This window comes from Erpetoichthys calabaricus, chromosome 15, assembly GCF_900747795.2.
Source record: "Erpetoichthys calabaricus chromosome 15, fErpCal1.3, whole genome shotgun sequence".
In the NCBI taxonomy this organism is placed as follows: Eukaryota; Metazoa; Chordata; class Cladistia; order Polypteriformes; family Polypteridae; genus Erpetoichthys; species Erpetoichthys calabaricus.
In genome coordinates this window covers 102,468,371-102,493,780 of record NC_041408.2, presented here as the reverse complement: position 1 = coordinate 102,493,780, position 25,410 = coordinate 102,468,371, and the positions used below count along the sequence as shown (strand labels likewise).

The following is a 25,410-nucleotide window of genomic DNA, read 5'->3' as shown; positions in this document are numbered from 1 at the left end:
CACACACAAACAGTACATGCTGAGGCCTCTTATCACCCTCTAGTGGTGTCTTTAGGCAGTTACAGTCTGGAGTCATTCCTGATAGTCAGGCTCTCAGGTCTGTAAGAGACACCATCTTCCAGGGATAGTTTCCTTTTACACTGGCCAGACCGGAATGTGTGGGGATTCTCCGACTCCATTGCCTTTAAGGGTCAGTTTCTCAGTACTGTGAAGGAAAAAGGAGACAAGACTGTTAGTGACAGCACCCTCTCTCATTCCGGGTTGATACCACATGCCTTAGGTAAGCCAGGAAGGTGACACTCTAGTGAGCATGCATGGCAATATATACATACCCACATTTATTTTCTTAACCCGTTTACCAATGGCAGGAATATATTATGACATGTGAGCACATAGAGGACACCTTCAGGGCTTTATTGTAAGCAGGACCACTGCATGCCTGCAGGGTGTGTGGTTGCTAATGCCTTCTCTACTATCCTCCATAGTTCCAAAGAATGTCCAAAAGTCGAGTGAGGTCACTTCCATCCCTGTTTCTGGAAGTACCAACTCTTCTGGGCAGCATGCTTAGACAATTGTATCGTCCAGCAGGGGCCATTAATCTTTTGAGTTGCCTTCAAATAAATGGCACAGTGATCCAAAAATGCATTGCATTCTGACTCTCTCTCATGATGAGGTGAAAGATTATGTGGTGGCACATAAATTAGCAGATGAAAGCACAAACTCAACCAGACATTGCTTCTTTGTAGCAGAACAGCATGACTGAATATATTTAAAAAAATATATTTGTCAAAATTTCCATTCACTGCCCCTCTAGAGTGCTAATGTCCTGTGTATGCATAGATTAAAACATAAAGCAATTGTTGAAGCATTTAGAAGGATAAGCTTTTACCACTGTTTCTGATATTTGAAAATAGATGCAAAGATGATGCTGCCAAGGTTGAATTAATGAATATTTTTTATCATTTTAAAGAAATTTACTTTCAAATGTAAATTTGGAAAAGCTGTTGTCTCTGCTAAAAATGCTTTGAATGCCACAGGTTTGAGCAAATAGTTGGGAGTTTGTAGGGGTAAACATCAAATTCCTAAGTGTGGCGGTAAGCATGAATGCGTACCATATAATTAACAGCTGCTGAAATGTTGTGATTGTGGTGGGGGATCACAGCAGCACTTAGAGAGAGGGACAATCTTTCAACAGGATAGGAAATGTTAGGCAATTACAGCAGAACAGAAAATCTCATATCCTGACGCCATTATATCTGCAAAACAGAGTAATGATAAACAGGCAGATGTGATGAATGACAATGTATATGTGTATTCTGCAAAATAAATTTTTATAACACTTTAATGTGCTTAGTAAGAAATATATCAAGCATATTTGGGCATAATGAGGAAGAGTGAATACTAAAGTAGTTCTTTAAACTGCACAGCACAAACCAAGAAATTAACTGTAAACTTTTAAATAAAATGGTGTGAGGTGCTACTGAAAAACTAAATATATCTGATTATCAGATTTTCAGCATTCATATGAATAAGATTCTTAACTGAAAACCTTTTGATGGAATGGAAAACATTTAACTTAAAAATTTAACTTAATTGCTAGACATCATCTGTACTTAATAAACCGGATTAAACCTAACTCACAGTTTATTTTAACTGGCTATGATCATGTCAGGAAAGACAGATCATCTTCTGCATGGTATGTGTTTATTCAGAATTGTTTGCAGCAAATAAAAACAAAACTTTACAGTCTATTTGAATGCAGTGCGGTGACTGTAGCAAGCACTGAAGAGGGGGTTTTGACTGAAAATAGTTGTTTAGAATACTAGAAGTTAATGACAAAATCAGGCATTTGGAAATTTCTTAGTAATACTTTATAATCCAGTTTTTTTGGTGGTTACATTTTAATGTTAATACTGCTTTGTTTAGCAGTGAAAATAAATAAATATAAAAACAGGGACTGTTTTGATGTCCTAAAGCTTGTTTTATATTTAGAATATTTGAATGAAGGTTAACAGACACAGACTGAGGTACAGAACTCAATATTGCCTTTCCAGAATTTAACATTTCCTCTAGTAACTCGCCAAATGGTAAGGATGTTTGGTAATTGAAATTATAATTTTAGGAAGTGATCAGTTTTTTTTAAATAATTAGGACTGATAAATTGTGGAAATTGCTTACAACTGAGCATCTGTTACAATTTAATCTTTGCAAAGCAGACTGGAATATGCGAAGGATGTATCTGTAAGAAACGGACTAATGATCTGATGGCAGATGATCATATTGATGTTTTTGATTCTATTATGCTTAATGAATAATATGAACAGACTCAAAGCTGCACTATGATATGAAAATGAGGAAAAGTGCAGTTACTGGGGGAAATGAAAAGTGTTGTTAAATTATTTATTTAAAGCATGCTTTTACAAAATTGAACAAATCTTTCTTATGGAATAATAATGTGAAATAAACATGAACAATCTAAAGTAAGGCAGATATTAAACTGACTAAGAATTACTATTGGAAACAATGCTGTTCTCTCTTAATGAGGACACTGCAGTAGATGAATTATATTTAGTGATGCTGCAGATTTAAATTGTGTGTGTGCCTCTAAGTACATTAGTCATGCTTACAGTGTAAATACTGTATAACATCTGTGAGTAAGTTGATTCTACTCTGAGATTTTCCTTTTTAAAATAAAATTCCATCCATTCATATTCCAAACCCACTTTATATTAACTCTTTGAGGGCTGAATATTTTTTTTTTTAAAACACCTAGTTTTCTGAAAAGCAATGGCTTCACACAGAAACCAACAGTTTGCCAAGAATATGTGGGAGGCTTGCTGCCAGGCCGTCTTCACATGGCTGGGGCAGCAGCAGCGGTCACTGTTGCAGTACACTGCTATCTGGTTTCTACCTCTTATCATTGTTAAGTAGCAGTCCTCCCTGGCGACCATTGCCATAGGCGTGTCAGCTACCTGAACCTGTTCAGCACCATGATGAGCTGGGGACCAGTCAGTTGAAGCTGAAACCTCACATTCGTTTTCAGTTGCTTGTATCAAAATCAGAGTCCAACAAGTCATAATCCAATTCAGAGAGAATAGGCAAAATGTCATCCACGGAGATCGCTTTGATCTCTTGCCAGATGTCAGCGCCATTTTTGCCATTGTTTGTGCCTCGCTACTCACAGGAGCGCAGGAAATCTCGGTCAAAACCAATGAAGCTAACTTTCCTTCTAGCAACAAGAGTCCAACTAAAACATAACGGTTGGTTTTCATTGTTTACAGTTGATTACCATCGTCAACTCCTCCTTTTGACAAAAGTCGACATCAGCCCTGAAAGAGTTAAAGCAGGATCATGGGGAAGCTGGAGCCTACTCTAGCACGCACAAGGAACAAGGCAAAAACAATCCATGGATAGCACACCCATCAATTGCAGGGTGAAAACACACACACATACTAGGGCCATCTTAGAATTGCCAGTTGACCTAACTTGCATGTTTTTGGACTGTGAGTGGAAACCAGAGCACCTGCATGAAACCCACATGATCATGGGGAGAAAATGCAAACTTCACACAGGTGGCAACCAGAGCGTGAACACCAGCCTCCTTCCTGCAAGGCAGCAGCAAACTTTTAACTATATATACAAAATTAAGAGAGACTTAGAGACAGCCTTATTTTCCACTTGTTATGATGTTTTTTCAAAGAGTTGCAAGCTGCATATATTTTCAGGAGCTGTAGTCTGATGATAATTCTACTCATTGGCTTGTATGGATAAGATACACACAGGGTTGTCAGACATATCTACTTTCTGTTCTGTTAGCTTTATTCTACTCTTGGAGTGATCTCCTTTGTGACATACAAGATCTGAATATCATTTTTCATTCATATGCACATGTTTAATCTAGCTATTCCTATTTTCTTTTCCTGGGGTTGGACATGTTGGCCAGAGACTCCAAACTGACCAGTGTGTTTGTGTGTGCATCAATGTACCCTTATGATGGACTCTCTGCCATTCAAGGTTGGCTCTTGCCATGTATCCACTACTTTTGGAACAGATACAGTTACTAAACATCTTTAAGAAATACTCCACCCAAAAATATTTTTTATATGTTACTTACCCCATGTAGTTTGTAGTGTTAGCTGAGGAAAAAACATTTAATCTCATGTTTTCATACAAACTGGAGGGAACAAAAGTGTGTGTGCACTTGCTCTGCAATGGCCTTGCTCTCTATTATGGCAGGAATAGGTTACAGCACTCCCCATGAACCTGTTCAGGAATAAGCAGGTAAGAAAATGTCTGACTGACTGATATAATAAAGGCCAAAGGTGACCAATGCTGTACAACAGCAAAAAAAAAAAAAGGTTTATGGAAAACAGAAAAAAAAAATCTTACATTACATGTGTGGTATAATCCATATGTCAGTTATCCAGTTGTATACACAAAACTTTTTGCTACAATATTGTTACATAGTTACTTCTGGAATCATCTGCACACGTCATAAACAGGAAAGTAAAGCTTTGTGGGATTGACTTTTTGAACTGAAAATGTGTAACCCCCCCCCATTCGTTGGTGAAGAGTCCTGTCTTCAATTGAAAAAGTCATTGCTAGTAAGCTTTAGTTTATTGCTTATAATGTGCACTAAATATTCCCAGAAGTACCCAACAAAAAAGTAGCAAAAAATCATGTTTTGTGCACTAGACTGCATAACTGACATGTGAATGATGGAATATGAATAACCCAGATGTTTTTTATTTCTGAGGGCATTTTTCACATCATTTGCAGTTGTGCAGCATTGGTCACTTGGTTTCTATTATATCACATTTTTTTCTCTACATTCTGCATGAAAACATTTTTCTTCTCTGCCATCATTACAAAGTACGTGGGGTAACATACAAAAAATGCCAGTCTGGATTCCTTTAAAATTCGATTAAACATGTTTAGCAAATGGATGGATTAATGGACACACAACTGAGTGCGCCTGTGCTTTTGTTTTATTCATTACCATTACCAACTGGCTTTACCTTACCTCACTGGACTGCACCATCTAGACACTTTACAAAAAGTTGCTCTGATGTCTTACCTGGAAGGAGAGCAGAGTTCTTTAAAACGGCATCCTTACAATCCCGTTTTAGGACATTGACCGCAGTAATCTTTCACAGGAAAACAAGAAGTTCACTTTAAAAAATAAAGGTAATAAAAATAAACTTTCATAAATATAAGTTTGCAAACGGATTTTCTTAATCTTGCAGGCCGGCTCCCTTAAATCGAGATTTAAAATGGGGGAGGGGATGCAGTAACAAATCGGGAAAAACAAAGTTAAGGCCGCTAGGCGGCAGATGAAGAGCAGCACGATTGGGGGCTAACCAAAGGGTGGTCCTGGCGCTCGATGCACGGAGAGCTACACCGCTGTACATGTCGAGCCCACACACCTGACTCCACCCATGTGTAAATAAAGTCCTTAGCACGGCCAACTGAGTAGACTAATGTCTGATTTGCATGCACGCATGGCGTGTTGGACGCATACGCTCTTCGGAAACACGCGTCGAATTCCTCAGGGGTTCAATTTTAAGTTACCCCTCCCCTCACTTTTATTTACAGTATTTGGGTTTTTGTTTTAACTAGATATTCTTTTTTATTCTGACGCAAACCTTCAAAAAAGTGTGTCCCTTGTTTCAGCAACCCTGACTCGTGGGGTCTCTACCAATAGCTAAAACCAGAAAGTGTTGTGTTTACATGTAATCGCATGTATACCGCTCCTGACCCGCCCCCACGATCCCATTGGCTTCCGCCTGGGAGCCTTATTGAATTATTGGACGCGCTGCAAAGCCCCTCCTTTTACTTCTTTAACCTTTTACCTTGCAACGCTTTTCCCGCCAGCGCCAAATCTCATCTCCAGTGTTTATAGCATCCCGAGATCGAGAGAAGCGCGGGATGCAGTCGTAATGCTGTGGTAGTTCCGCGTGTTTGGGGGAACAGATAATTTGCAAGAGACTATGGCCAAGCAAAGCAGCATCTTCAGCTTTTTCGCTAAATCTCCCCCATTAAGCAGTAAGCCTAGTAAAGCTAGCAGCTCATCTCCGGCTGAAGCGGATCTTCCATCTGTGCGCAAGTCTAACACTTCGCCAAAAGAAGGGGCGAAGGAGACGCCGGCTACGGCGCAGCATGGCAGGATTCCGGCTAAGCAGAAGAACGGCCCTGCGAGGTAAAAAAAAGTGTTTATTTCACTTCGCTGCGATTACGTAACTATAGTAATGTACAGCGGAGGACTAAACGCATAAAAATGTATTTGATTTGTACTTTATCCAGTATTGTGTCATTTATTTCATAAATTGAATCTGACCATTTTTGGGTCAATTAAGTTTAAGGTACACCCTGCATATCGAGTTTCTGGATTGTATTGCTCTTTGTTTCAAGTTAACGTTTTCTTTTCAAAGGTCCACTCATACAGTACATTAGTTTAATCATTGACTACACCAGCCTGTAGCGACACCACAGTGTCTTTTGTAATGCATTCACTTAAATGTTCGATGAACAAATAGCACGTACAGTAGTGTCATCCCCGTTTGACTGACGTGGGAAGAATTTGCCATTCGACTTTTACTACTCGTTGGTATTGCGGAGGAGCCAAGTTTGAAATCACATACGGGAGGTTTGCGACACCGTAGCTTATTTTTCAGTGCTGCTGCATTATTGTTAATAGCATTCGAGGTTTGTGATTGTGTGCCTGTTTTCAGTTAGCATGTGCTCCCCCTGTGGTCGTGGGTATCTCCTCCGGGTTTTTCGTTCACTTTCCCCAGGGTTGCGAGTTAGGTTAATCGCAGATTCCTGATTGGTGTGGGTGTATAACACAGCGGTCCTGCAGCGGACTGAGTGGGAGGGTTCGAGGGAGGCTGACTAACTTGGCACCCTGCTGTTAAAGGCGGTTCAATCCATACTGGACTAACTCAACTGTCTGGGCACGATTATCTGCTGAGGCACCCTTAATGCAGTTCACACCTGGAGGTTTTCTGTCCGGGTTTGAAGACGCTTGGGGGCCTAAATGGTTATTCATTTGAAATTTGAAACCTTCAAGCCAGAGGCATTCAATGTATAGATCTATTTAATAAATAAACTGTAGTAATTCTCACTGAAGTTAGCAGACAACATTCTCATTGTCATGTTCTTCCCAACAAAGTAATTTTATCCTTGGATTATGCTCGCCAAGTAGTCCGTCCACTTTGAAGTGGATACTTTTAGCTTCTGCCATTTAGACCTAGTTATTTTTATTCTTAAAACGTGTAACATGAAAAGTTATAAATATTTTGATTTATTGAACAGTAGTGTTGGTTTTGTGTGCACCTGGATTCAAAAAATCATTGGCTTCCTTGTACTTTAAGTGAATGACCGATTCTCTTACGTGTTTTTTATTTTGTGCAATTTACCAACTGCATGAATTGACTTGGAGCTCATGTCGGTCTATATAAAACTGAATGTTCTGCTTGCTCTGTATGCTCTACATGCCCAGCTAGGAGTTTCAGAGTGTGAACACGACCAAATCAAATTATATTTGTCACATACAATTAAACACACAGTACAATATGCAGTGAAAAGCTTAGTTGCTAAATGTCAAGACTGTGCTTTAGATGAATATAGAATAACAAGCAATTAATGCACAACTCTGTAAATGTCAATAAAATCAGTATGTGCAATGACAGCAGTAGTGTGCGTTGTATTGATATATAAACAATAGGATATCATGTAGCTCTAGTCACCATCCTCATTTAGGATACAGATGGACTGAAGTTCCTCCTTGGTTTCTCAGATCTGGACTTTAGGCAGTGCTTGTGTTTTCCCACACTATGGCAAAGAGAAGTCACCATTCTTGTAATGACTGGCATCTCTGATAATTTTCTTTGTGCTGGTCTGACATTGCCTGCTGTGGATGTCTTGGAACTTAGAGAGTGCACACCCAGTAATATGCTGAGCTGTTCACTCCACTCTCTTGCTGGGTGCGGTTTCCAAACCAGGCAGTAATACATGCTTTTAGGTTACTTTCGATGGTGGACATGAAGGTTTTTAGTATCTGGAAGAACAGCCAAAAATCCCAGAGGCATTGTAGTTTTTCACCAAAAGGTTGATGTGTCGGGTCCTCGGGAATGGGGACACTATGTCATCTGAAACTGTCTGCCTTCTACACCTGAGTGCTGTTTGTTTTGAGGGGATGGTTGGTAGTGCCTCTACTGTTTTATCCGAAAGTCCACACTCAACTCCTTTGTATTCTTCACATTCAGAAGAAGACTATTGCCCTGACACTAGTGTTATAGACTCCTCATGTATTCCAGATAAGCATGCTCATTGTTAGAGATCAAGCCTACCACATCTGTGTCCTCAGCAAACTTGATAATCTTGTTAGCCATGTGCAGTCATATTTGTAGAGGCAATGTAACGGTGGGTTCAGAACATAGCCCTGTGGAGCTTGTGTTGAGAATGAGGGATGATGGAAGTGTCGCCACTCACTTGAACCACCTGGTGGTGGTGAGGTTCACGGAGTTTGTGTTAAAAGCTGAGCTATAGTTTGTAAATAGCATTTGCACATGATTCCCTCTGCTGGTGTTCGAGAGGGTCAGTACTGTATGCAGGATCAACTGTAATAGATCCAGTTCTTTGGGCAGAAGAGCACATATGTAATTCTTGATTAGCCCTTTGAAACTATTTATTGGTTATAGATATAGACCAGTTTCAGGATTTGTGACATGCCACTGGAACCTCAAACACCTTCACTAAATGAAAAGTGAGTACATCCACTCAATCTGTTTCTTCTTGTATTAAATAAAACTGTTACCCTGCATCTTCTGCCACATTAAGTCCACCATGAGGTACCTTTCACGTTTATCCTATTTTTTTTTTAAATATTGCAGAAAACCATATTGCCACTGCATTGTAGCAGTGGACCTCCTTGCACATTCTGTTTACAGAATTCAATTAAAGGACATGCATAGTGAAATGAACTTCACACAGAGCAGAAAAATTAAATTTGACAAAGAAAAGTAGTTTCAAAGGGGGGGAAGAAAGGTCAATTGAGGCTACTTTAATATCAAATGGATTAGTCCTCATTTGAGAATGATTGATTTATCCTGCTGCAGATAATAAGCCTTTTATTATTTAACCTGTAGAGGAAGGTCGGGGTTGTTAATTTATCTTAAAAATAGACACAAACCTCAAAGCAACAGCTGGATGTGCGACTAAAGGTCTGGTAGGTATTATGGTCTGTGATTTTTGCATCCCTACTGCTGCAAGTGATCATCCTGTCCTCTGAAATATCTTTGTACTCTTAATTAATCTGGTAGACTTCGGTTCTTGGGGGGTGTGTGTGTATTTTTTGATTGCTAACTTAAGCCAAGGTGTGTGTGTGTGGGGGGGTTATTTTGTTTTATATCTAATTGACTGCTCAAGACAGTTCAAGAGATTTTTTTTTGTTTCTGGTTGCACATTGAGACAGGACTTGAACCGATGCAGGTTCATATGTTAAAGGCTCAGTGCCTAAACTGCACCTACTGCTGCCCAGGATGAGCTTTGGCCATTCACCACCCTGATGAAAAGAAAACAAGATTAAAAAGATTTAAAATAAAGGGGCATTTAGAAAACAGTTATTGTAGAAATTGCAAAGAAGAAAAAATTATGAATTGAACCTTCAAGCTGATAATATGCAAAGTACATGGATGTGCTTCTTGTGTGATATATTTCTTTTAAGGCTAGATGCATCAAAACTCTTTCTACTCCACCCTTTTAAGTAGAGATCAGGCCTATCCCACCTACGTCATCCGTAAACTTGACAACTGGACATATTTAGTCTGTGTTTCTGTCCCTTGATGCAGTTTTGTTTTCCTGTAGTATGAAATCTTTCCATTCACTAGCACTTTCTTGTTTCTTTTAGTACATCATGTCCCTTCAGCCCTGGTGATCTAGTATGGGCACGTCTAGAAGGACATCCATGGTGGCCCTGCATGGTGTACAATCACCCTGTGTCTTCAGAGTACTTAAGGGGTCAGGGGAAGTCCCAGCGGGTTCATGTGCACTTTTTTGACGACACCCCCACAAGGGGCTGGGTCAGCATCAAATATGTTAAGCAATACAACGGTAAGTTAGACTTTCTTCACCATTCCACTTTCTCCAGCTTTCTATAGCCAGTGTGTGTGTTTTTTTTTTCTCTCTTTATTTACTTTTTTAAAGTTATTAAAGGTCCAGAATTTCAAAAAAAACATGCTCTGCAATGTATAATTTGGTGTACGGTTGTTTTAGCATAGATCCATTTTGATCTAGGCAGGTGGAGCCTTTATTAATATAAAATGTCTCATAATTGTAGGGATGGATAGATGAAGCCAAGTGTCCTATTCAGTTTAGAATAATGTAACCATTTCAGAGCTCTTTTGTCTAACCTAATGTTCTTCTTATTGTACAGTAGTTTAAGTGATAATGATTTAGGTTTGTTTTGATTTGGCACAAACTTGTAGGTCCATTACATGACTTAACTATAGTTTCTGTAATGTGCAGTAACTTTTCCCTTTCGTGTTTATTTTAATATGATTCTGAGACTGTTTGATTCTCTTGGTTCACCAGCTGGCCATTGTGAGATTTTTAAAATGCTTTGCTCTGTTTGAACCAAAACTTAACAGCTTCTGTGCTTTTTCTTTTTGTTTTCCTGTATCAAGGTTCTACTGCTAGTGACTCAAAACCAGGAGGCACCTTCTTCAGTGGAAAGCCAGAGATTCGCCGTGCAATGTCACTGGCAGATACTGCTATGAACGATGATAAAGAAAAGCGGTTACAGTTGGCTCTGTGCACCGATCCATCAGAAGATGAAGATGAGCCAGAAGAGGCAATGGAGGTAACTGTGCTCACCCTATTGAATAAATCCATGTCTGGTACTGCACAAAATTTAAATGTTTTATGTATCTTATTCTTCACATTCTTGCTAGCAGCCCAAAACATTTCATCCTGGCCTAGGTAATGTGGACATAAAATAAAACACCTGGTGCAATTCAGTCAGTTTTTAAAATGGCATATCATTTTTTTGATGTCTTGGGTTAGAGGAGAGCTACAGGTTGCTTAGGACAATCTAGAATTATCAATTGTTGATAACCAAGAACATTTTTCATTCATTTTAAACAAACTTTATACTTTATCGTTGGTGGCAGTTCAGCAGCACTGACCACTGTGCTATCTCAAGGATCCAGTGTCCTGGGTTTCAGCTTAGCACCAGGTTGTTGTCTGTGGGGGTTCTTCCTGTGTCTGTTGGTGAGTTTTTCTCCGTGACCCCTAAAGGTGCACAGGTTGGGTAAATTAATGGCTCTAAATTGGGTACTACAGTGTACTGCTGCCCTGCCTAGGGTTGTTCCAGCATTCAACCAAAAGCTGTTGGGCTAGACTGATCCCCACCACAAACTCTGAATTGGAGGTTATGCAGGTTTGCAGATGTTATTCTTTATCATGTAAAGCAAACTTGAGGCATATGTTTTCTTTCTCATTTATGTTCCTTTTTCTCACTGCATATTACATGCAGTGCATCAGTTCAGCCGTCCAGTATACTTTTGTAAGTATTTATCTGAGACCCCTGACTGGCGTACATTGAAAAATAAACAAATTTGTCAATTGTGTTTGTTTTCTGGCTTCACCTAATGGTAAGATGTTTAGGCAGAGGTGCACATTGTTTTTTGTAAGGACACTTATTTGTGGTTCTGGTCAGTATTCGGTACACTACATCTGCAATATGTATTACGGTATAGAGGCTTGTGTAACTTCTTTAATTGAATTAGGGGGCAGTTTGGTTTACTGTGTTTAAGGGGCTGCACCTTTAGTGCCTTGTCTCTAGGCTTGTTATGCTTGGTTTGTCATGTTCCTGCCATGAACCTGAACCAAGGGTTCAATGTAAGACCAAATAGTTTGCATTTGTAAGCTTTCCAATTCTGTGAGAACAGTTTTATATCTCTGTATACTGTTAAGAGGTACCGTTCATAAAAAAGACGCTTTCATTTTGGGTGACTGAGGGCATCTTGAGTCCCGTAAAACTTACACAGTGTGATTTATAGGCATATTTCTCAGTTGTCTACTGTTCTTAGTTGAAAATTCTGGTGTTTTTAGTAGAAATTGGTAGAATAATGCCTGAAGCCACCGAATACTGTATAAACTTAACAATTATTTTGAAATATGGACTTAAAACAGTACTGAAATGTTTGGATCAGAACAAATGAAGAAAAGAAACTGGACTGTTACACACTAGTGTTGGATCAGTACTAAAATTTTGACTTTGGTGTTGATACCAGCTTTTTGATTCCTCAGTTTGAGAGAAAATCTGAGATTTACATCTGGTACTAAAAATCCAGAAATGCTGGTACCATATTGTTTTAAAATGTTTTTTTTTTCCCCCAGTAATTGTCTAGTAGTGGTATACTGTACAACCTTATCACACACTGAAATCTGCTATGGTGAAATACTGTATTGAGTTTGAATTTTATTGTTCCACAAATTGTCTTGCCGCATAGAAAACATTTAGTTTTGTTATCTGGAATTTTACAAAGAATGTGTTGTCTGTAAGTTCTTGTAATGAAGGAATTTTTATTTTATACTTGTAGGTTGGTGAGCAGTCAGAACATAGCGAAGAAGAACACGAGGAAGCACTTAAGCCTAATAAGCGAAAAACAAGGCTCACTTCTAGTGGTCAACAAAAGGCCAAACGGAGACGGATTATTGTAGAATCAGATAGTGACCAGGAAAATACAGATGATGAATTTAAGCCAGATGAGGCCGAAGTGAGCAGTGAAGAGTGTAGTAGTGGTGAAGAGGAGGTCAGTGAGCCAGAAACTGAATCTGAGACAGACCCAGAGAGCCCTATAAAACCAGTGAAACACAAATCAAAACCAGCAAAGAAAACTGCTAAAGACACCCCTTTGGTGAGCAGTAGTTCTTTGCAGACTCCTAAAAGGTCTCCTGTAATAGCGGCAAATGCCAAGTCTAAACTTTCTGCCTTCTCTGCTCCAGAAAGCTTTGAAAGTCAAGCCAGCACTGGCACATCCAGTAGCAGCAGTGCAACTGTTTGGGATCATGAGAAGCTAGAATGGCTGCAGGAAGGGAGGAGAAAAGACTCCAAAAGAAGGAGGTCATCTGACCCAGATTTTGACCCCACAACTCTGTATGTTCCTGAGGACTTCCTGAACAAATGCACCCCAGGCATGCGGAGATGGTGGCAGCTGAAGTCCGAGATGTTTGACACTATTATCTTCTATAAGGTTGGCAAATTCTATGAACTGTATCACATGGATGCTGTGACCGGTGTAAATGAGATGGGGCTCATGTTTATGAAGGGCACCTGGGCACATTCTGGATTTCCAGAGATTGGATTTGGTCGTTTCTCTGATGTTTTGGTTCAGAAGGGCTATAAAGTTGCAAGGATAGAACAGCTTGAGACTCCAGAAATGATGGAAGCTCGATGTAAAACAATAGCACGTCCAACCAAGTTTGACAGAGTCGTGCGTCGGGATGTGTGTCGTGTGATCACTAAAGGTACGCAGACCTACAGCGTTCTAGATGGTGCTCCATCAGAGAGTCACAGCAAATACCTATTGTGTGTTAAGGAGAAAGCTGATGAGGAGTCCTCTGGCTGCCAGCGTACCTATGGAGTTTGTTATGTGGATACGTCTGTTGGTAAATTCTACATTGGTCAGTTTGAGGATGACCGACATTGCTCAAGATTTAGGACTCTCGTTGCACACTACCCACCAGCTGAGCTGCTTTTTGAAAAGAACAACTTGTCGGCGGAGACCCGCAAATTACTAAAGGGCTGCTTGGCTTCTGTTATTCAGGAGGGCCTGAGTCCAGGCTCACAGTTTTGGGAGGCTTCAAAAACACTAAAAGTACTGGCAGAAGAAGACTACTTTAAAGAGAGCACCAAAGTTAATGGCGAGTGTGAAGGTGGGTTGCCTCCAACACTCAAAGGCATGGTCTCTGAGAGTGACACCTTAGGCCTCACTCCAAAGGAGGGCTATGAGCTGGCATTGTCTGCAATGGGGGCTTGTGTGTTTTACCTCAAAAAATGTCTGGTTGACCAAGAATTGTTATCAATGGCTAACTTTGAGGAGTATATTCCTGTTGATGTGGAGATGGATAAAAGTCCGACTTCTATGAGCTTCTTTGCCAAGACTCGTCAGCGCGTGGTGCTGGATGGTGTAACATTAAGCAATCTGGAGATTCTGCAGAATGTAACCACTGGGACCATGGAAGGCACTTTGCTGGAGAAGTTGGACAGCTGTTGCACACCTTTTGGCAAACGGCTCCTTAAACAGTGGCTTTGTGCTCCGTTATGCAACACATTTTCTATTGGTGATCGCCTGAATGCGGTGGAAGATCTGATGGCTGTGCCGGACAAGATGAGTGAGATTAGGGATCTCCTGAAGAAACTGCCAGACCTTGAGAGACTTCTCAGTAAGATCCACAGCATTGGCTCCCCTCTAAAGAGCAGGGACCATCCAGATAGTCAAGCTGTCCTCTATGAGGAGACTACCTACAGCAAAAGGAAGATTGCAGACTTCTTGTCTGCCTTTGAAGGGTTCAAAGTCATGCAGACTATCATCGGTATCGTCACTCCAGCTCTGGATGGCTTCAGATCAGTGTTACTGAAGCAGATTGTCAGCCTGAGAGAAGAGACTGAGGAAGGCCTCTTTCCAAGTTTGTCATCTGAGCTTAAGAGGTGGGACACTGCCTTTGACCACCAGAAAGCCAGAAATACTGGAGTTATAACCCCCAAAGCAGGCTTTGACCCAGAATATGACCAAGCCCTTGCTGACATCAAAAACACAGAGGGCTGTCTTCAGGATTACCTGGAAAAGCAGCGCAAGAAGCTTGGCTGCAAATCTATTGTTTACTGGGGCACAGGCAAAAATCGTTACCAGATGGAGATCCCAGAAAGCGTCACAGAGAGACATGTCCCAGAGGAATATGAGGTGAAGTCCACAAAAAAGGGCTATAAACGCTACTGGACAAGAGAGATAGAGCGGCTTTTTGGGAACCTGGTGAGTTCAGAGGAACGCAGAGATGGGGCTTTGAAGGACTGCATGAGGAGGCTCTTTTACAACTTTGATAAGAACTATAAGGACTGGCAGACGGCTGTGGAGTGTATGGCTGTCTTAGGTAAGTAATTAAGGTGGGCATTATTGATCTTAAAGTGAAAAGAATTTTTGAGGTGGTTTGATTAAATAATTGGGGGACTTCCAGTTGTCATTAGTCGAATTTAAACTATGATGAAAGCATTTCTCTCTCATACAAGAAAATCTTGAGGTGAGACTCTTGCCAGGAGATTATGTCAAGTCCCGCCCTCCTCTCAACCATTTTTCAACCACACCCATGGTCCTCTCACCTCTCAGTCTCGTGAATGCTTTTGTCAGACACGGTTCCTGCGCTCTCAGCTGTTATACATTTTTTACATTTTCCTCACTTTAAGTTGAAATCTTATTGAACAATTTTATTCTGAAGGGTTATCAACAGAAGAAATGAGTACACAGGCAATCCTAGCACCGAAAATCAATGAAGTTAAACAAAGTAACGTGAAAATTGTCGATCAGTTACATGGCAAATTGGTTAAATGCATATCAATAGACTATGCTGAAACAGTTGGTGGTGATTGTGCAGAAGATGAAAACAAGAACTTACAATATCCCATTGAATATCTACAACCGTTAATGCCGTCCGGTCTTCCACCGGCCAAATTACTGTTGAAAGAAGGATGTATCCAAGAAAGGTAATGTAGTACATCTTCCACAGATAACATTAGGCACCAAAGGAGATCTTGATATGCCATTTGTATTAAAACGTTAACAGTTTCCCGTTAGAATAGCTTTTTCTATGACAATTAACAAATCACAGGGACAAACATTTGAAAAAGTTGGTTTATGTATTAGAGAGAAAAAAAACGGTATTCACTCACTAGCAGTTGTACGTGGCGTTGTCACGATGTAAGTCCAAACACGGAATCAAAATTCAACGCAATATTCACGAAAAGTTAAATTCAGAAAATTTTTAGTGAAGTTTTTAAAAAGTATTTGCATGTTAATTTCAAAGCCAAACAGAACGAAATTGTATAACGCAACAAATACCTCTAACACAACATGAAACATAATTTTCTTTCAATTTCTTACGTTTTACTATTTTTTTACTATGGTTAATTACTCGCTGCAATGTAAAATAGTTAGTTCTATTATGCATATGTAACAATTCCCATGAAAATAACAAGCTGTTTAAATTGTACATCTGCTTCCCCATACGCGAGCGGCAGATCCGCGAAGTGGCTACTGAGTGTAATATGCTCATTCTCGCTTTCATGTCAATCCAACATGCAGGATGGGTTGATTGTCTCCTGTACATTGACCCAGTGTGGGTGTGCACATGAATGTGCCCAGTGATGGCCTGGCATCCCATATATTCACGCTCCTTTGGAAAAAGTACATGAAGGAAATGGGTGAATGAGATAGGCACAGTTTTCATAAGTCATGGAGCTTTTGATAGATATTTATTTTATAAGCCCACTGAAGGGTCCGTTGGGGACCTTTTGAGGTGTCTGTTAGCATAGGTCTTTTTTTCAGTAGTCTGATACCAGAGAGAGAAGGTTTGATTCCAACTAGTGCTCAATCTGTGCTTTTTATGAAGAAATATGTATATAAAGAACCTTGTTTACTATCATACAGGTTCAGGAAGGCTATACCCTCCATCCGCCTATTTGACTAATTGTACTCATTCCACTTTAGAGTCACAGGTCCATTGTGCACGTAGGCATTGTAACAGACTGAAGACTGTAACCTTTGTCTGAGTGCCCTAAAATGGACATGTGCAAGCCAAGTAAAACTACAAGAGCTACTCTTTAACTGGTAAGTGCTAAAGACACTATAGTGAAGCAGGACATGTCTGCTGCACCCTTTGCATGCAGTAGAACCAAATCTAATAGCAAGTGAAATGAACTGCTGGCAGTGAACTAGTAACAAACACCTGCTGATTATTCTTGGCTTTTTTTTTTTTTCTTCGTTTTTTAAAGCCACATGAGCAGTCCTTACAAGTAAAGAATACAACCCCAGAAATTTCCATTTGTTTCATTTTAGAGAGGGGCAACATTCCATATGTCAAGAAGGGTGTTTATCTGGCGATATGAAACGCAAATCCCAAACACCCGTTTACCAATACATGTCGACTTGTGACCGCTAAAGTGTCCGACAGGCAAACAACAGTTTTTGCCATCCCAGCCCCGCATGCCGTGACTCATTCGTCTCAATCTCAGGGTTTATTACCTGCAGTGGTTTTGACGACGCTCTGTTACATCTGTTTTACAGTTACAGGGAAAAAAAGGCAACTGATCTCAACCCAAAAATGAAGGCGTTCAAGCAGCGAATGTGATGGCATGCAACTTTTAAGTTACCCCATTGTAACCAGAGTTCTCTGCTACACTCCGGCTGTGAACCTGGTTAACCTCAAAAGTGTCTGCTTTGTGACGCACGATGTGCCACTTTGCGTGAACCGCCACATTATCTGTTAATGTTTATTATTAAAAAGTTGAAATGTTTAAAATGGAAAACATATTAGTGCTCAAACTCTGCTGGTACAATTCCTCCTCTCGCAGTTAACACCATGAACACTGTCAGAGGCTCACGCTGATGACGTACCATAACACAGAAAAGATTTCTTAAGCTGTTCTAAAGTTTCAGCATTCATGTGAGCAATGGTAGCAATGAAACAAGATAATAAAAAAATAATTTACAAAAAACAAAAGGGAGAAAATCTACACGATGTGCTAAGAATGGTGATTTAAAAAAGGATCTAAAACAAATAATATGACCTAAGGGACTTGTTATCCAGTACTCTACATACTATATGGTCAGGTTTGAATACAGATACCACCGGGCGTTTGGGTGTGACGTCTGAACTGCTACAGACTGGTAAGGTAACCCGACTTGCTCGGGGGCTTGTGTCATTTTGGGTGCCCCCCGTACCCGACACAAGCTGGAAGGAGACCAGAGCTCTTCACAGGATTTCCGTGCTGTACACCGTTCACTGTCCTAGTGAGCAGCCCAGGTAGGATTGAAAGTCACTTTATTGTTTATGTAGCACCTTTCAACTTGACCCTAGAACAGGAATCAAATGGTGAATTTACACTGAAGGTAGAAATAAGTAACAAAATCGGCACAACATAATTGGTGGAAGGACACTTAGGGATTGACAATGAATGTCAGCGTTGGCCAGTAAAAAACAAACATTTACAATTAAGAAGTAACACAAAGGGGTAGAGTGTGGATTTGCTCTTGAAACAAAGCTAATTGACACATGTCTGAATTGTTTAAGCTAAAAAGTCACCAATTTATAGAGACACTTGGCTTGAGCGTGCATGTAAACAAAGCAAACGAGAAAAAATAATTCTCAATATTCAAGCATGTGAATAAGACAAAGGAATTGGTGATCGTTATGATGACAAAGCATCCTAAGAAGAGAGTTAACTGTCTTAATGACGTTGAGGTCAGGGGGGTAGTGTTACCCTCTGTGTGACGACGGCATCCTGAGTTCAAATGCTGTCCTCTATGTGGGACCTGCCTGTTCTCTCCATGTCTCCCACGTCTCTGATTTAATTCCTTAGGTTACCTGGGGACTCCAGACTGGTCCAGTTTGGGTGTGGTGGATTAGCGCTCCGGCCCATCATGATCCTGGATGTTATGTTAACTGTAAAGGTGCTGGATTTCCAGTTCAGTGAAGAGTGGTATCTTTTGTTTTTTACTCTATACTAGCAGAGCTATGTGGTGCCATCCAGGGTAGGATAACGTGCAGGTGCAACCACTAAATAAAATCCCCAGGGGAGGAAACGTTTTTCCTCAAACCAAAGTTTCGCTGGCTAAGCCCACTGTGGGGGAGCAAATTTCTAGACTTGTGCCAAATCCCCCTCCCCACAAAAAATGCTTGTGGAGCACTTCCCTAATAAGAGAGGCGCTGGTATATGGGCAGCAAATTTCTAGAGTAAACGTAGCTTGTGGTCCTCCCTTAAACAAACGGTGCAAATGTTGTCAGAGACCGAGGTGTGGATTTGCATTTTGTCCAAGTGCACATTCATTCGGCGTTGTATATTACATCTGCATTGTATTTGTTTTTAACGCCTTTCTGTCCCTTTACAGATGTGCTCCTCTGCCTTGCCAGCTACAGCCAGGGAGGTGACGGCCCAATGTGCCGCCCAGAGGTAGTCCTGCCAGAAGACGGAGCGCTGCCATTCCTTGAGCTACGAGGCTCGCGTCACCCGTGCATCACGAAAACCTTCTTTGGGGATGACTTCATCCCTAATGATATCTTCATTGGCTGTAGAGGAGATGATGAGTGTGAGAAAGAGGAAGAGCGGGCATCTTGTGTGCTTGTGACAGGACCCAATATGGGAGGCAAGTCGACACTCATGAGGCAGGTAAGCAGTGGGGTAGTTTTAGGGGATTAATGCCAGTGGCGTATGTTTGTGTGTGCTCCTGCATACGTGCCTGCCTTGAAACAGTCGGGAACTTCTTCATGTACTTGGAGACATGAAGTGATTCTGCTCTGCCATGTCCTCCCTGCACTTTTCGTTCTCCTTGGTTTCCTCTTTACCCAGCACTACACACGGGCGAGAATACACCACTTACACCGAGCCAGTTGACTGAATTCAAACCTAATCAGCCCGTAGCAAGTTCTGCGCCCTTATCAAAACTGAATCTTGTGGGTTTTAAGCTTCTGTGTGGCCCGACTTAACAAAAGGTTGGAGAACCCGCTTCTTTTGAGTGTGGTTTTTAAGAATACAGCATTGACTCTCTCTTGCTAAACAGATGCTGGGAAGGAAATGAAACCAGCCTGGGGGTAGGGGGGTCTGTTAAGGGGAACCGAATTGTCTGACTATGTGACTGTGCATCTTCCTGCCCTCATTCTTTCTTTTCTGCTCTTGTTTAACAGTGCGGTCTTCTTGTCATCTTGGCACAGCTGGGCTGTTATGTGCCTGCTGAAAGTTTTCGACTGAGCCCCGTTGACCGGGTTTTCACCAGGCTGGGGGCATCCGATCGAATCATGGCAGGTAAGCAGTGTACTGAAAAGTCGTACTTTTTAGAGTGCAGAAGTTTGCAGTTAAACTAAATAACTGAGGCAGCTTTTAAACTCCATTATCTTGAACTTGGCATGTCTTCAGGGCCTGAGAATTTGGGAAAGGCGGGCTGTGCAAATCCATCTTAATAAAAGAGCAAGTGTGCGTGTCATTCTAAAACATGACCCATCACAAAACATTTTTAGTAATAACATGCATTGCATTTGTCATTTCAACAAGACGGCACGTGACAAACGTTAACACGGCTTTTATGAATGAATCTCTTACCAGATTACATATAACTGGGATCTACATAACGTTGGCAGTGCACCATGCATTAACACTGAGGTTGACGTGGATTACTTCGATTTGAACTTGACTTAAGACTGGGTGGGCAAATATTTTGGTAGGATCAAGAAAATTTATTTGTGTGGAGAGGTTGGGGTTGGCAGGAGATGTTTACACCATGTAGTGGATTCAAATTAAATGTTGTTAGAACATTAGAAAAGGCGCCATTCCACGTCCACCCTGTGGTTTGCACTCTTGCACATTTTCCTTCAAGGAGAGCAGAGAGCTACAAACCCAACACCGATCAAACCGAACCAAAAAATGAAACCTGACCGCTGACTCTGTCCACCAAAAAATTATTTTAAATTTGAGCTTCTATAATGTAGCATAATGGCTTCAGTTCAAAATGGAGTTACCGTGCGTCTGGGTGGGTTGTTTGGTTTTTCTTTCCTTTTAAATAAAGAAATCGGGCTACAGCTCATCTCTACCTTCTACTGCTCGACATTCTCCCTTTCCATCAAATTTGGAAGTGATGTGTTGCTGGGGGGCGGCACGGTGGCGCAGTGGGTAGCGCTGCTGCCTCGCAGTTGGGAGACCTGGGTTCGCTTCCCGGGTCCTCCCTGCGTGGAGTTTGCATGTTCTCCCCGTGTCTGCGTGGGTTTCCTCCCACAGTCCAAGGACATGCTGGTTAGGTGGATTGGCGATTCTAAATTGGCCCTAGTGTGTGCTTGGTGTGTGTGTGTGTGTGTGTCCTGCGGTGGGTTGGCACCCTGCCCGGGATTGGTTCCTGCCTTGTGCCCTGTGTTGGCTGGGATTGGCTCCAGCAGACCCCCGTGACCCTGTGTTCGGATTCAGCGGGTTGGAAAATGGATGGATGGATGGATGTGTCGCTGGGTAAATGTTCATCCTGTTAGTTAGCCAGCAGAATAAAAGTACTGTTGAAGCAAGTTAAAAAAAAAAATAAAAAATCCACCATCTAACATTACATTTTAATAAACATCTACCAAACTTGCGCTTTGTTATTTCTTCATTGACCGAAAAACAACAAACTGCAAAATGATGACTCATGTAATTAGGCTAGGAGTCCAATTAAAAATGGAAGTTGGTTGGAACAAAGACCTGCAGCCACACCAGGGAGTCCCCAGGGCCGAGTTTGAGAACCCCTGCTCCATGTGGTCATACGATGATGATGATGATGATGATGATACGTTTTCTTTATACATCACCTTTTCCCTGCTCATAGTGCTTGGATATGAAACGCTGGCTGCAAGCCAGCCTAGCGTGTTGATTCCTTGATTTAACTCGGGTAAATCTGAACACAGAAGGACACTGTAGAAGCACGTGGCGTGCGCTTCTGTCATTATTGTAGTTTGCCTTTTCACCGTGTCTCCCTGAAGAAAAATCAGGAAGTACAAAAAGAGTTAATTCAGGGTCACTTTTTGGGGCAACCCTGAGCAGATTCACGGTGTCTAAAGATGAGTTCTTGCTCACACGGCTACCAGTAGTGTCGCCTTCTGTACACGGTGTTACGGTATAGCACAGCGCTCGCAGATTGAAGTGCATGTTGGGTGTACACATTCCCACCTGACATGTATGGAGTGCTCTGCATTGATACCACCTAACCAGAATGAACACTTGAGCTCAGATCACCATCCACAAAGGTCTTGTCAACGTGGAATGTTTCCAGTGACGTCCGATTCGCTTTTGTAATGTCAGTGCACATCAGCAGAGAGTTAAGTGTCTGGTGCACACAGAAGGAACACTTGGGGAAAATTGAGGCGAGTTTTCCAAAGTTTAACTTCTACAGCCCCATTCACATAAAGTAGTGCATGGACAGACATGGAGCGACTTTGAAACTGAAAGCTAAATAATAATAACGCATGACTATGGGATGGACCATCAAAGGTCACTTAAATGGAACAGTTAGTGGGCTGAGGGTCTGGTTGTCTGAAGGGTGGTGTACTTTACGACATGCCTTCGCTGATTGTGCGTTCCTTTATTTAATTTATTGTTTTCCAGGTGAGAGCACATTCTTTGTGGAGCTGAGTGAGACAGCAAGCATATTGCATCATGGAAGCCAGCACTCACTTGTCCTCATTGATGAGCTAGGTACAGTTTTGAATTTCTGTATTGCAACTTGTCCCAGCGCACACGGCACATTGTACAAACGGGAAGCATCTGCCGCTCAGAGGCCATCTCATCTTGTTCTTCCTACACACAGGTAGAGGCACAGCCACTTACGATGGAACTGCCATTGCCAGTGCCGTGGTCAGGGAGCTGGCAGAGCACATTCAGTGTCGCACTCTGTTTTCCACTCATTACCACTCCCTAGTGGAGGACTACTCTCATTACCCAGCAGTGAGACTGGGCCACATGGTAAGTGGACAGCGACTCGTGCATGATGTACAGCGTGAAGTGTTCGTGTCTGGTCGGCAGCACTGGCCATAGCGGAATACCGAGCGGAGTAGGAGACTTTGTATGACTAAGTGGGAGTCTATCCCCCTTCTGTACATTTTGTCTCATGTTCTCGGATTGTCCCCCAAAGTAGCTGGGCTCAGGTCACCTGTCATTTTTATGCTGCCACTAGTCTGAGAATTAATGGCACCTTGCTTGCCTCAAGTTACTCATGGCTCTGATTTCCCATCATTCTGTTTTCTTATAAGTGGGTTATCTCTCATTTTAAGATTGTCTGGCCCTCCTCATTCTTCCTTCATCTTTCTAGTCTCTTATAGCGATGTCTTGTCTTTAGTCTTGCAGGAATAAATCAATTCATATAGGAATCTCAATTGTTATCATTTACTATTCACAAATTCCCAGAAAAATACGTTCACTATCTGCTTTTGAATTTTTTTTTGTTTTTTTTCTCTAAATAATGCTATGTACTTTAGCGTTCTGTACTGAAGAACCCAATTTTTAAAATGGTGTAGCACCATCATTTGCTTATTTTTTGTTACTGAAATCCAGCAATTATTTTCTGATTTTCCCCCCCGTTCCCTATCCTAGAAGGTTTGGTAGACTACAGGGGGCCACAGTGCTACGACACGCTGGAGCACAGGCTTTGAGGAGATTTGAGGTTTCACCCGAGGCTGGTGTAAGACAGACCACAGTTCTCCATTATTCACTTTGGAACCAGTAGTGAGGTCTAAACGCTGGTAGTGCTACCAAATCAAAAGTTTATTACCAGTCCAACACTAAAGTGCTCCCACGGGTCCCAGAAAGACCACGTAGCACACGTGTGTACTCACGACTGAATGCACGGCCTTGCCAGCAGTAACGCTTGTCCTGCAGTGTAAATTGCCTTAATGACTTTGGTTTGAGCGTGTTAGCCGTTTTTTTTAACATTATGAAAAACAAAAAGTGAATTACGTACACTTCAAGTGTTTTGTGTACAGCCTTTAAAAATGTTTATTGTTATTAATGTGCAGGTGGAGAGGTCAATGTTGGAATAAGGGATTATGTATATTCAGATTTTTACAATCATTTAATGTTTGGTTAAAATAAAATCCACTCACCCATTTGACTTTTAAGTATTGATATTAAGCCCAAGAAGTGAACAGATTTACTTCAGTAATCAATCAGTGCCCTCCTGCTGCAATGTTATTGACGGCCATAAAAATGGCTCCACTCTAACAAACACGGTGAGGAAATGAAAGGCGGCTGCTGCACCCCTTCACTCAACTATGGAGGGGCTGTTTATGAACAGGCCAGCTTGTTTATTTGAAATGAACCCCCCCAGAAAAGTGGAGGATTTTGGCATGTGGTGTGATGCGGATACAAGCATCTGATTGGTGAATTGGCACAGAACTTTCAAGTCGTCTTGCTGCTCGCCTTTTGTGTTTGTCTTGCCATCAGTTGCTACCCTTTCCTTGATTGGCTTCTGTGTTTCTTAATCACAGTACATCCCTATAATATGTACATGTCCGATGTTAATGTGACAGACAAGGTTTTTGGTTTGTGTTTTTAGGCCTGTATGGTAGAAAATGAGTGTGAAGACCCAAGTCAGGAAACCATTACATTCCTGTATAAATTCATCGGAGGAGCCTGTCCTAAAAGTTACGGATTCAACGCCGCCAGGCTTGCCAACATTCCTGAGGAGGTCATTCAGATGGGACACAAGAAGGCCAAAGAGTTTGAAAGGAGCACAGTGTCACTAAGAGTGTTTAAGTAAGTAATGGAGAAGGGCCAGCTGACGCCTCTGTAATGTGTGGGATGGGGGAATCGAAGGAGTGCTCTCTTCAGGGGAGTCAGGTTTGGGATTTATTTATTTTTATTTTTCAAGCAATGGCAGAAGTCAGAGTTAAACTGGGTAGTGCAACTTCCCAACCGATTGAGAGATACTAGAGGGCGCCCATTTTAGATTTCTTTACTTAGTTGCCGGATGCCTTTATTCAAGATGACTTGCGACATTTCCAATTGGTTCACCGTGTCAGTAGTGGGGATTTGAACCCACATATTGTGTAAACATGATGACTGGTTTTGTAAAAGTTACTTGACAAGTATTAATTTTTTTTTTGTTGTTTGTTTTAACTTTAGGAAACTCTGTCTGTTTCTGGAGGACCCTAAAGCAGAAGTGGAGCGAATCATTTCATTAGTTAACCTCATTCACAAGCTGTAAGAAGGGTGGGAGGAGTGTTGTGGTCGTCAGTCACAAAATGTTTTCACTACTCTAATGATCTAATAAAGTTTATTTTTTAAAAAATGACCAAGTTCCATTTTTTTTTTCTATGAAATTAAACCCTTTTAATTCACACTAGCATCTACATGATGGTTATTGAATACTCCACAATATATTAAGTCTAGATGTTATGGTACATGCATACACTTTCAGGCTGTTGGAAAACCCACTGTCACCAATACACAACAATGGAAAAAAAATAAAAGGCTTGAGACGGCATCAGGCTGCGTGAGTGCACGTGTGTGTGTGTGTGTGTGTGTGTGTGTGTACAGAAGTGAAGGGCGCTCCAGCAATATTAAACTATCAGAACACAACACCAAACTATTCAAGTTAATATGAACAGGGTGCTTGTGGGAGGTGTGTG

General features: G+C 41.3%; 1 protein-coding gene across 1 annotated transcript; it reads left to right on the top strand.

The window, feature by feature from the left end:
- Positions 1–5,862: 5,862 nt before the first annotated feature.
- msh6 (mutS homolog 6 (E. coli)) lies at positions 5,863–25,251 on the top strand. Its single transcript, XM_028820663.2, has 10 exons — positions 5,863–6,199; positions 9,911–10,113; positions 10,686–10,861; positions 12,606–15,156; positions 19,167–19,444; positions 19,960–20,077; positions 22,391–22,480; positions 22,593–22,747; positions 24,336–24,535; positions 24,905–25,251. The coding sequence occupies exons 1-10, from the start codon at positions 5,991–5,993 to the stop codon at positions 24,984–24,986; spliced, it is 4,062 nt and encodes a 1,353-aa protein (XP_028676496.1). The 5' UTR covers positions 5,863–5,990; the 3' UTR covers positions 24,987–25,251.
- Positions 25,252–25,410: the final 159 nt, after the last annotated feature.